Consider the following 12,332-nt stretch of genomic DNA (forward strand, 5'->3'; position numbering starts at 1 on the left):
GCACCAGGAGTCCCAGGTTTTGTCTTTCTTGCTCAAATAACCTTTCAACCTCTCTAATTAGGAGTAATGGATAGAGTACCACTCTGGCACAGGAGCCTAGGATAAGATTGAATAATACTATTCCTAAATTGCAAGTTTTTGGTTTCTGCAGACTAACATCTGGAAAAAGTTGCCTCCCACCCAGGAATCAGAACTGACTCTGTTATTACTCAAGTCTAAACATGATAAATTAAGGCCAAAAAGTGTTTTTTGACAGTGTGGGTGGATAAGCAAGGATCATAAAACCTATGGCTTTATCATAAAGGCCTGAGCATAACTGTCAGGCTGCCAGCAAAAATCTGCCCTGCTTGCAACACTCATCAGTTCTGGCAGTGAATGGTAGGAACTCCATCAAAGAGCTGGTGCACCTCAACAGCCAGATAGATTCCAATTAGTTTTTAAGCAAACTTGGATTTTTTTTTTTTAATCTCACTTCGATGGATTTTGTTTTTAAACTCCTCAGGGAAAGACAGGTTGTTTCTAGGGTTGCAAAATCCTGACACTGCAGTGCTAAGGGTGTTCAAGACACCCACCTTGCTCTGGGTGCTCTGTGTGCTGCAAGTGGCAGCAACATGTGCTGACAGTGACCACAGCAAAGTCTCTGGCTGCAGAGAAGCTGCAGTCTCAGTGACTGCAGGCTTCACCTGCTCCACCAGTTCAGAGACTTTGATGTTTTCCAGATGAAATCTTTACAGAAAACAGAGTTCACCCCACACCAGGTGACAGAAATGACAGTTAAAGTCTGTGATTTCAGTTAAGCTGTTCTACCTTGTCAAGTAAACCATCTGAACACCTGACTGAGTTCGTTACAGACTGTGCCAAGTGTGGTAGCAGACCAATCCTTTAGAGTTGTTTGCTGCTTCAAGTCTCATTCTCACTTTCTCCTGTAGCAAAAGGTTTTGGGCTGTTTTACCTGTTGTATAAAGCAGTCAGGAAAACTGAATGCATGTCAGTGTTCAGCATTATACCCAGAAGCATTAATATTAGGCCCTGGGGCTGCTCAGTTACCTGAATAGCACAAAACGTGGTGAGATTCACTGTTCATTCAAAGTTACTGAACTCAACCTAAGTAATACACATTCCTTTTATTTAAAAAGTTGTCCTAATAGTGCATGTTGCACCTATACAAAAGAATCTTTACACTGTCCACACACAGGTATATAAGGGCTCCAGCACCTGCCACAGGTCTGAGCTCGCTCATGCTGCCAACGCAGCGCTCTTGGTACGTGGCATTTGGGTGGAGGGGGTGGGGGCAAAAGTCAGCAGTACTGGGAACTCTTGGCAAGTGGAATGTGTGTCCCCTTCAGGGACAGAGAGACCCCTGCCAATCCTAGATCCATTTGGGGAGAGGGAATAGGGATAAAGTCTGTAGGAAGAGCACCAGTGTCACAACAGGAAGGTTACCAGGCTGGAGCAGTATTGGCCAAACGTCTCATGCGCCTATGGGAGAGAAAGAGAGAGGTACAGTAAGTGCTGTGTTACAGCCACGGGAGGTCTGACCAAATCCAGCATTTCTGGGGAGGCTGTCACAGCTTTTTGAACTCTGTGGACAGGCTGGTTGCCTAGACAGGACTCCTCATTCACCTGAGTGCCTCTGTTGATAAGGCTAGGACACTATTTTCAGTAACAGCTTTTAGAGCACTTTTGCTCATTAACTTGGGTTGAACCAATTGCTACTGTAAACTATTCAGTCAGCCACAGCTGATAAGAAAAATTACTATGCTACTGTTAATCAGCAGTAAAAAAAGTCCCAGGAAAGAGCTGAGGCAGTATATTTACTGTTTCCACAATGTATCTGATGGAGAGACGCTAGCCATTCATTTATATCTGCCAGGAGCAATTTCACCACGCAGGATTAAATGCTTGTTGAGAGCACTTGAGACCTGGCTTAGCAGGTCTCTGGAGGGCAGAGCTCCTCCTGGAACCACACAGTGCTCCTGTGCTGGCAAACAGGCTGGCATCAGTCAGACTGGGGCTGGGAGCTTGCCCATTCCTACATCAAACAGCACTTTATATATAAGCACTTTATATATAAGGCAGCCTTGTGGCAGGGTTTGAGCTAGCAGGACTGCACGAAACTCCAATATTTTTGATTAATGCCTTCCTATGGAAACAAACCCCTTGGGCAAGCAGAGAGCCCAGGAAAAAAGAAAAAAAAAAAAAAAAAGGAAACTTTGCTTCAAGCAGGAGATGGTTAAAGTAGAGTTTTTGGTGTATGTGGAACAAGGTGATAATTTAAATGCCCTGAAGCTAAAGAAATATGAGTTTCTGTTGTGGTGTGCAGGTCTGATGTCCCGCCAGTTGGCTCTCAGTAGAGAAAGACAAACATCAAAGCTTTTAATTTCTGTCCTAGGGGCAGGCCAAGAGAAGCACCTTGTGTTTCTGTCCTGGTCTCTGATCTTCTTCTCCATCTCGGCATCTGTGAGGGTTTCCAGGAGAGGGCACCACTGGTCAGCGTCCCCCGTGTTGCGAATTGCGATCTCCACAGTCGGCAAAGGGTTCTCGCTGCAGGGCAGGCAGAGGGCAACAAAGCAACACCCATCAGAACACTCCTCTGGGTCACCAGCTCAGATACAAGCACGTGGACAACAGAGCCTCATTTACAGTATTTCAGGATTCAGCACGTATTTTTAGCTCTGCTTAGCACAGTGTGATTCCTGGAAGTTCACCACAGGCTCCTGGTTACAACCTTGTTGTGCCCAAAGTTTTTGGGAGAGCAGCTACTGCCATCTCTGTCCTGGAACTGGGGCTGATTCAGTTCTCCCCCATAAGCAGCCATTACCTCCCTGGCTGGCAGCATCCAACCCCTACAGGCACAGGCACAGGTCATACCAGGTCATCAGTGCTGGGAGCGCTTCTCCCACCACAGCAGCGGGGCTGGGACTGTTCACAGGCCTCCTTGTCGAGCCTTCTGCAGCTCTGACTTCCTGGCTGTAGTTTGCCTAATGCACCCCTGACAGCTCTTCCCTGGCACAAGTCTGGCTTGCTGGGAGCCTGATAGTGGAACAAGCATTGTTCTCCCAGTTGCCATGAAAGGGTAGTCTTTTAGGACCTGCTGTTATCCAAAGGCTGTGGCTACTCCCTACACAAGCAATGAATCACTAGGCTGTGTCCCAGATCACAAGATCTGCTCCTCAGAGATCTCTCTGCCCTGACCAGCTGTATTATCACATGCCCAAAAATATTTATTGCTTCACTAGCTGCTTTTCAGTAAAAGTCAACAGGAACTGACCAGAAGTAGCTTCCCAAATATTGACAGATGAGCCGGAAGCCCAGCATAAATATAGAGGAGCCTCGGAATGTAAATGTTTGCTTTGAATTCTCGAAAGTGCAGCCTGAGCTGCAGAAGTGTGTGTGTGAGAGGAGCCCTGGACAGGTGTGCACACACATCTGGCCCCCTCCCCTGGGACATGCCTCCCTATGCAGGATTTCAGCACTCACGGGCAGCCCTCTCATTCCCCCAGGAAGGAACTGAAATGGTAATTGTCATGGGAACACACAACATCTGCATCAAAGCTAATAATCTAAAATAACAACTCTTCAAAGTGATGCTACAATGAAAAATTCATCTAGAGTCTTTGGTATCTGATCCGGGGAGGAAACTTCGGTCAAATCTACTTTCAGTACTGCTGACATCCACTAAACAACACTCAAACCCATGAATTTCATCTCAGCCCCAGGCTGCTACACATTCCAAGCAAAATGCTAGATATTAACTGGGGCATTTTTTCTACTTGATAGCATGGTCTCTATCATGTAAGTCTCTCACTACGCTTAACACTGAGCACCTACAAGAATTAAACAGGGGTGGAAAGCTGGCTTCATGTGCATAACCTAATTGCAAGGCAACTCAAATACCACATTTCTTTAGCAAAGAATCAGAGATAAACTGAAAAATCCTCCCTCATCTCCCAACCTCCACAATAAGACAGCTCCTTCTCCCCTGTTATTTCTTGATGAAGAGGACAGCGCTGCTGGCAGAATGGCTGAAAGGCAGGAGTCCAAGGAGAGCACGGCACTCCCTCTGCTTGGGGTCCTGGCCTCTGGCAGTAGGGTCAGGGGCACGCCAACAGGGTGGGGAAACACCATCCTTTGGAAAGGAGACCCCTCAGGCACGTGGGTTTGGTGTGTGATAGAATTTGTGCCATCATTCAGGTCCCAAAGACAAAACTCTGGCTACGAAGTGCTGTGTGCTGCCACCAGAAACATTCAGAACTGAGGTGGGAACATCTTAAATACACCATTCCTCTGAAAATCCCCCAGGCAGCAGTTACCTGCCTGCCTCCAGTCCTGCCCTTCCACTGGGCTTCTGGGCTCTCCTTGTTTTGCACAGAGCAGGCCAGCTGGAAGAACTGCCCTGGCTTTCATCAATTAAAAGACAGTTTTACCTCTCCCTCATATGATTAAGAGGCACATGACTTCTCAAACCCCCAGTCCCTTGAGATCTTAAGGTTCTTTTGATACATCTAAAGCAGACCCTTTCCTTACATCAATGGAATGATGTTGGAGCAACCACCACTCCTGTGGTTTGGGAATTCAGGAACTAACCAACCACAGAACCCAAATATCATTAATCACTGCAAGGTTTCAAAAGTACTACTTTGCTGGAAGAAAAAAGGGAAGAGGAGGACATGTTTGTACTATGACAAAAAACAAGGTTTCAATTAGATGTTTTTTCTCTCTGAACAGCTCATGTCTATGCACTTTGTTCTGTTGGGGTTCCTTTCTTACTTTTTTATTCTCCCCATTGCAATATTGCCACAGTCTAAAGACAGCCCAAAATCTGCCTGTTTGAACTACCCCGAAAAGGAAGCACTCTTCAGTAACTGTGGCCATGTTTTTAGAGAGAATAGTTTAAAGTTGGCACTCACATGATATATCTGAGAGAGACTGGGCATCACTGACTAAAATTTTACTTGCTTCAAGTTCCAAAGACTGACAGGAAGCAAAGGGAGAAATAACCCCCCCAGCAACAGTAACACATACACAAGGTTAATTTCTTAACTTGGACATCTGCAGTACCTGGAAAGGCATGGGCAGGAGGGACAGACATTACACTCTCTGCTACTGCAGGCCACAATGCAGACAGTGCTGGCAGCATGACAGCTTCTCATCTACCACCCTGCAAGTTCCCATCCTTTCTCAGGAATGCACACCCACTGCGCTGTTGTTGTTGTTGTTGGATGTGGTCCCAAGCTGGAACTGCAAATATCAGTCAGCTGTTGTGGATGGAAAGGTAGAAGCCATCTCACCACCTCTGTGAGGAGAAGGGACATCAGCAGGATGGATACATAACATAACAGTTTCAGTAGAAGAGTTTAATTCACATGTGCTAAACGGTCCCTTTCCAATTTCTAATATGAATCACTCTGGGGATCCCTTTAGAACCAAGTAGTTGCTGTGGAAAATTGTCAGGAGAAAAATTACATCCAGAGGAAGCAGAATAAGACTAGTGGAAGAGCATCTAGTCCAGAGTAGTTCAGTGCCTGTTTTCCAAGGAAGGCTGACCAGATAGGAAGCCTTTAGACAGAGGAGGAGGAAGGAGCAGAGCTCATGGCAGCAGCCAGCTGCCCCATAGCTTCCAGCTCCTCCATCTTACCCCCTCTCTAACTACTCACTGCCCTTTCCCTGAGGTTTCCCTTTGCTGCCACACAAAACTGGTATCAACACTACCATTCCCTCACCTCTGCAAATACAGCCTTTTCTGGAACCCAAACTTCCCTGACTGTCACCGTGACCCGAGGTCACAAAACCTCAGAGTGCACATTAAGGGATGGTTACAGCCTGCAGACTCAGCACCCTGCTGTGGATAACATCAGTACAGGAACTCCCCACAGAACACTGCACGGCACAACTGGAAACCATTATCAGTAGGAGACAAGTTAGAAAGCTGACTAATCAAACCTGACACTGCTGCTTTCCAGCTGTGAGAAGGGCCTATGATCAGAGAGCTACAGTTTCCATCAGTCTGAGTTAACACACCAAAGCTTGAAACAGTGGATGGTCCAAGTCAGGCAAGGCCAACAAAACAGAAATGTATCCACATTAGAAGAGGAAGACACAAAGTATTCAGTCCCTGTTAAGCAGCCTTTCATTCTGCAGCAGAAGCTGACAGTTCATCAGTATTTGGTCCTGAAATGTATTAGACCCAACAGGAAAAGATACTTGGGCACAAGCGCAAATATTTCTAAGAAGGATGGAATAAGTACAAGCCATAAGGACCAATTTCAAAGGGAACCTTCTGCATCAGGTCAGCTGTTCTAAGATCCATTGATGCAGATGCCCATGAAGCACAACCACACCCCCAGAGCTGCAGGAGGAAGGTGACAGTTCAGTACCTGAAGGCGTATGTCTTCTGGTGCCAGCTCAGCTGGCCCCGGATGCTGTAGGCAATAGTAGTGACAAACTCCCCACCCAGGCCAAGCTCTGAGCACAGCTTCAAGGCAAACTTCTCTGGTGAATTCTCCTTCTCTGACATGTCCCACTCAAACTGGTCTACAAGGGAGATGTTCCCTACGTGGATGTTCAGCTGGAGACAAGGAAAGAAACAGGTTATTTTTTTCCGCTCTCACAATGATTTGTCAGAGTAACTGAACTGAGGAGGCAGAGGCTGGAGAAGAGAAGCAGAGCAGGAACTCCCAGTTCATTAATCTGCAGAGTTTCTCAACTGAATTCTTAATTCCAGTAGCACGAAGGCAACTCAGCTTTGCTCACCAAGGTTCAGTTCTTCCAAAAGATGACAATGCCTTAACTGGACTAATTAATCATCTTGGGGGTGGCACATGAACGTTTTAATAATCTGCCACCTTGGTTCTGAATACATGGGACGAAACACAATCTGAGATCTCCTTTGCAGTCTTATTCCCCCATAGGCAGAGAAACCCAAATGGTTCAGCTCTTGCTCTACTGCCTTCCTGTATTACCTTAATAATAACTCGTTGGTCCGACTGATCTTCCAGGATGCTGTCAGTTGGGTACGACTCGATCTGTTGTCGGATGGCAGACGCAATAGCAGGGACAAAGGTCAGAGGATTCAAATCCAGGTCATCACAAAGAATCTCAGAGAACATTTCTGGGGTCATTAGCTTTTCTGATACAGAACAAGAATTAACACTGTTAACCTTCTTAGAAAGCAGTATCTGACACTTACAGAACACATACACACAGACACAGGGACTTACAGCCTTCTTTACCTGCATGGAGACAGAGGGGCTCTGGTCTAACAAGCCCATTAATCTCAGCTAACAGAGTAGTCTCAGACCACTGAGCTGATGAACTGGCTCAGGGAGAATATGCCAGTTAAACTCTTTGGACTACATGAGTCCAGGAGTGACTGCAACCCTTGGCAGAACATTTGCTAAGAGACACGAGCACTGAATACAGTCCTGAGTGGCGGAGCTTTAAAGCTTTGTGTATGTGGGGCAGGGACATGCACACTCATGCTTGTTCTCTCTTCATATTTGGTGATGGATACAACTGTATCTCTCTAGCCTCAGGAACTCTCTTTGCTACGTACCATTCATGTTCCACGTAAATGCATCTCTGAGTTTCTGCCCATCAATTTCCATATCAAGCCTGATTGGAACCAGAACCTCCGGCTGGGATGCATTCTCATGGATCACTGCTGGGTCATGGTCATCAAAGCTAAAAGGAAGAGCAACAGAGTATATGCAACTAGCACATGACACATCTGGCATCCATAGAGGGGAGGCATTGTTTGTTGGAAGCAATCCCCATATTCCAACTGTCTATAGACAGACTCCTCAATGCAAACTTACAGGGCTAAAAGTTACCAATACCAGTTTATCACACCTTTCATAACACATCTTTGCAAATAAAACAAGGAAGCTTTTCAGGATTACATTTATCTTGGTTGTCTCAAGTTTTATAATGGAAAGAAGTTAGTCATGAGCCCCAGCAACACTTTCCACTGAATAAAGTAGATCAAAGTCACTGGAATATGGTGGTGAGAGGCAGCCTGTCCTTCACAGAGAGGGTCCTCAAATGACAACGGCTCAGCAAATCAGCAGGAAGTAGAAGGAATTCATCAGGAAAAGAATGAACCATTTTCCTGACTAGAGGAAAGCCTCCTCTCTGAGCCCTGGCTGGGTGCTGTAAGGAAGACCCTCAAGGCATACAATTTAACTAAGAGCCTCCAAACTGGCAACCTGCAGGTCTTTTGTAAATTAAGAGATGAATCACAATGTTACATTAACTCATCAGCACCACCCTGGTAATGTATCACTTTGCGAACTGTTTCCGCTGTCTTACCATAGAGGGAACGTTCTCTTCTTATCCCTGCCCATGCGATTCCTGTTAATGGTTGTTGAGCACGGCACTGCATCCAGGTGGTGAGAGCTGTTGGGCAGGGTCGGCACCCACTGGTTATTCCTCTTTGCCTTCTGTTCTCTGAGGAAGGAGAGTGGATGTTAAACTGCAGACCCTGAGCACCACTTCTGTGTAAGGAATGGCGTAACTTTAAACTTAGAAGTCCTATCATGAGTTCCTGCTCTTTCATTCCGGAACCATCAACATGACTGTTCCAAGAACTCATGTTCCACGTCAGCCTCTGGGAAGCCCATTCTCCAGCTCACAATTATCCATCAGATATGGATCCAGGTGCAGCATTATAAATACTAGGTTCATATTTGGATTTTCTATCTACACTTTATAAAAGGACTGCTGAGAAATGCGAGGTCTCCAGAAGGCAGTATGTGCAGGGAGTGTTCTGCAAAACATCTGCTACAGATGGAATGCGGTAATTGCAAAAAAAAGTTGTATCATCAAACACTTATGTTTTATTTCCTGTTGTATGTGGGCAGTAACCCAATCCTCAGGCTCTGGAGATCTCCGTTTGCCCAACACTGCAAACTGTTTAATCAGACTGGCAAACAACCCCTGCACCATGGCCTGTGCTTCCTGACCAAGCTGACATCTTCCAAGCAGCTCCATTCTGAGCTTGGCCCCCACCAACCCTGGTTACCTGAGGTAGGTAGGAGGTTCTGTGCTGATAGACACTGCTTTATACTTCTCATCGTTTCCATCCAAGATCTCTTCCACTTCAGAGGCCTTTAACAGAGTCACGCTGGTGGCTAATGTTGTATAGCCGTGATCTATCACCAGGAAAGAGGCCAATAATTAACACGAAAAAAGGCTACATAGCACTGTAACATTAACAGGCTACATAGTGACAAGCCCTCTCTGACACTGCAGGAGGAACTAAAATAGGCTACCAAGTGCTACAAGCTTCCTTTGGGCTTCATCTATCTTCTCTTAGACATTTACAAAGCCCAGAAAACAATAAATCCTCAGTGAACTTAAAGGTTGGAAATAGAGAGCAAATGATCAATAGAGAAGCTGTTAAGAGTCGGAAAAGGGGGAGAAACCTCAGGACAGCTCTTACCGAATGACAGAGACCATCTGCACTGGAGAGTCCTGCTAAGGCTCTGAGAAAGAGGAGTTAGGCATGGGATCAGGATGCACAATTAGGGCGACCACAGGGAGAGATCAGAGGAAGAGGACTAGACATTAATATTATTGTAATAGCACCAAAGGTCACTGTGGACATTCTTTCTCTAGCACAGCTAAGAATAACACACAGATAAGACTTACATCTTCGGGGACTGTGAGACCGCTGATTTTCTGTCAGGGGGGAAAAAAAAAAAAGGCAAAAAATCAGCAGGATATTTGGGGGAAGGAGACATAAGTCCAGAGTAAACCATGACTTTTTTTATGCTTTAGTCTACAGAGCATACAAGTCATATTGCTGAGAAATTAACTGCTTGCTGTTAGTTCCCTAACAAAAATAATACCAATATTCTCCCTATAGCACTCACACCAGTAGCACCCATAAACATTAAGCCCTTGCAGGAGTTAAGCAAAGATGCACATTTTCAATGGGGCATCCTTGCAACACTCCTGCCTATTTGACAAAAGAGGCAATGATGCCCCTCTTTGTCTATAAAACTCTTCTGAAATACAGTATCATTACATTATTAGTAGTAGTAGTATTATATAGCATCACTGGAGATGTGGCTTTTGCTTTGTGACCAATGCAGCCAATCCCAGGAATGCCACGATGGGTGTTTCCATTTCAGAACGCTTTTGATCAGGTGATATTTGTTGCCAGGCTGAACCAGGAGCCACCAGTGCCACCACTGCAGGGGGTTCCATCACTGGGGCAGCCTGAGTGATTCACACAGCCCTCGAGGTGCACAAGCCTCTGAATCGCCAGGGACAGTTTTCCAAGGCCAAATTTTGGATAAACACTACTGAAAATGTTTACTCATCTTCTCACCATGTGAAGAGGCCACTATCTTCTTCCTTTCTTCCACCGTGGCCAGTCGCCTCCAGAGCGAGGGGTATCTCTTGTACAGGGAACCACGAAACATGCGCAGGTAGTTTCCCACCTACGAGAAGAGAAGTGGAAATGTGGCCTTGTATTCCATTTAGGAGATTTTTAGCAGAAGCTGAAACAAATTCATCTCTTTGTAACACTGACAGGAATCTCCTAAGAGGGTTCTTTGGCTTTGGGTTTTTTTTTGTGACAAGACTGACTGTGCTGGGTTTGGCACCAAACAGCACCACAATTTTTCTGGCAACACAGAAAACAAAATTTTTATCATCACTTATTTCACTGCTCTTATACAAAAAACCTGCCATCCATTGGCATTAATCCATTTAATAGGAAAACACTCCATTCATTTGCATGTATTTTTGAACAACTTACCCTTTCTTTAGTTCGATTTCCACATCAATGCACAGTGCTCAGTCAGAACTAAACCAAACCAGATGCCCAGCTCTCTTGACACGTTACAGTTTTTACTTTGAACCTCTGAGCTATTTTGACATTGCTTGAATACAGCAAATGCCCAGAGACTTGTATTTTGTTTTAAACCCTCTGAACATGAAAAATGTGATTGCTGCCAATAATCCTTTTTCAAATTTACTTACCATCTGTAAAGCAGTTCCATTCTTCCTGGCATAAGATCCTCACCTGTGCTGAAGGCTACAGCAGGCCTTGCTGAACAACAGAACTATTTCTAGATTCTGAAATCAAATTTTTAGACTGGTAGTACGGGCAGACGCCCACACAATGTGATTTCTACTCCTTGTTTGACAAGGCTCTTTTGATCTTAATTTTTAATTGTATCTTTCACTCTACAGTGCTCATCAACAGACAGAAATTAACAGTAGGTAAAAAAGGCAATCCTTTTCCCCCTCAATGCGCCTGATGTGACAATCTCACAGCTCAACTGACTGCAGTTACAGTTCTTCTTTCAAACTTTACATTTCACATGAGAGAGCAAGGGGTCTTCAGTCCCTGCTCACCCTGTACAGATGGCAATTTAATTTATCCAGTATTTCCTCTTTTGCATCAAGGCGGGGGCCACAACATTTGTTCCTGTTTCCAATAGTGACCATTTCCATGGTGCCAAAGGACCGGTATTTCGTGCTTCAAAAAGGCTTGTCTTTAGGGAGGCTGAACGTCCTCTCCGCCGGGAGAGCGGTCTCAGCACAGACACTGGGGGGCTAAAGCGCTGCACGCCGGCGTTGGTTGGCCAGACCCGTCTGCACAAGCCAGAAGGAGCCGCTCTGGCTGATTCTGGTGCTGTTTCTGACCCCAAGGCCCATGTGTGGAATCCTGTACCTCGCAGAACGTGAAATAACCCAAACCCCTGAGCGAGAAATCCGAGCGGGGCCTCAGGCGGGGACCCGCTCCCCGCGTACTCGAGCGTGTCCGGGGGGCGCCCTTACTGGGAGCACTGGTCCTGCCGTCCCCCGGCACGGCCGAGGGGACCCGCGGGGGGTGCCGGCCGATCCCCCTCACGGCCGGGCTCCCCCTCGCCCCTTCCCCAACCCCGCGCATTCCCCCCAGCCCGGCCCGGGCCCGGCTCCCGCCCGGGCCGCACCTCGGAGCCGATCATGTAGAACTCGCCGTCCTCCTCCAGCTGGAACTTGACGGGCTTCTGCCCGAAGGTTTTGCTCAGCGCCATCATCATCATCGCGGCGGCGGCGGGCGGGGGGCGCGCCCGGGGAGCGGAGCGGGGCCCGGCGGCGGCGGCGGCGACAACGGGCGGCTCCGCGGCCTAGTGCGGCCCCGCGCGGCGCATGCGGAGGGAGGGGCGGCGCGCTGAGGGAGGGACGGAGGCAGGCACGGCAGGAGCGGCGAGTGTAGAAAAGAGGCGGCTTTTATTGTCGCGGGGCGGCACATAAATACAGACAGACCCCCTCCCACCCCCCGCACAGGTGTGCGCTGCACCCACAGCTGCGGCTCCGCTCGGGGCCGGCGG

General features: G+C 47.0%; 1 protein-coding gene across 1 annotated transcript; it reads right to left on the reverse strand.

Annotated features, from left to right (window-relative positions):
- Positions 1-1,105: 1,105 nt before the first annotated feature.
- On the reverse strand, positions 1,106-12,138 carry SMARCB1 (SWI/SNF related, matrix associated, actin dependent regulator of chromatin, subfamily b, member 1). Its single transcript, XM_050318450.1, has 10 exons — positions 11,952-12,138; positions 10,337-10,448; positions 9,652-9,681; positions 9,023-9,152; positions 8,311-8,448; positions 7,556-7,683; positions 6,963-7,129; positions 6,378-6,568; positions 2,413-2,544; positions 1,106-1,479 (listed from the first exon to the last, which is right to left on the reverse strand). The coding sequence occupies exons 1-10, from the start codon at positions 12,042-12,044 to the stop codon at positions 1,440-1,442; spliced, it is 1,161 nt and encodes a 386-aa protein (XP_050174407.1). The 5' UTR covers positions 12,045-12,138; the 3' UTR covers positions 1,106-1,439.
- Between the last annotated feature and the right edge of the window lie 194 nt (positions 12,139-12,332).

Source organism: Myiozetetes cayanensis, unplaced genomic scaffold (genome assembly GCF_022539395.1).
Source record: "Myiozetetes cayanensis isolate MyiCay16 unplaced genomic scaffold, myiCay2020 scf21, whole genome shotgun sequence".
Taxonomy (NCBI): Eukaryota; Metazoa; Chordata; class Aves; order Passeriformes; family Tyrannidae; genus Myiozetetes; species Myiozetetes cayanensis.

What these genes read in the sequence shown, in the direction of transcription:
- SMARCB1 (XM_050318450.1), bottom strand. Translation starts at nt 12,044, where the DNA reads ATGATGATGATGGCGCTGAGCAAAACCTTCGGGCAGAAGCCCGTCAAG. An exon ending in ACCAACGAGTTATTATTAAG is followed by an intron (nt 6,569 to 6,962) that starts GTAATACAGGAA and finishes CCTTGTCTCCAG; the next exon opens with CTGAACATCCACGTAGGGAA. An exon ending in GACCAGGACAGAAACACAAG is followed by an intron (nt 1,480 to 2,412) that starts GTGCTTCTCTTG and finishes TCTCTCCCATAG; the next exon opens with GCGCATGAGACGTTTGGCCA.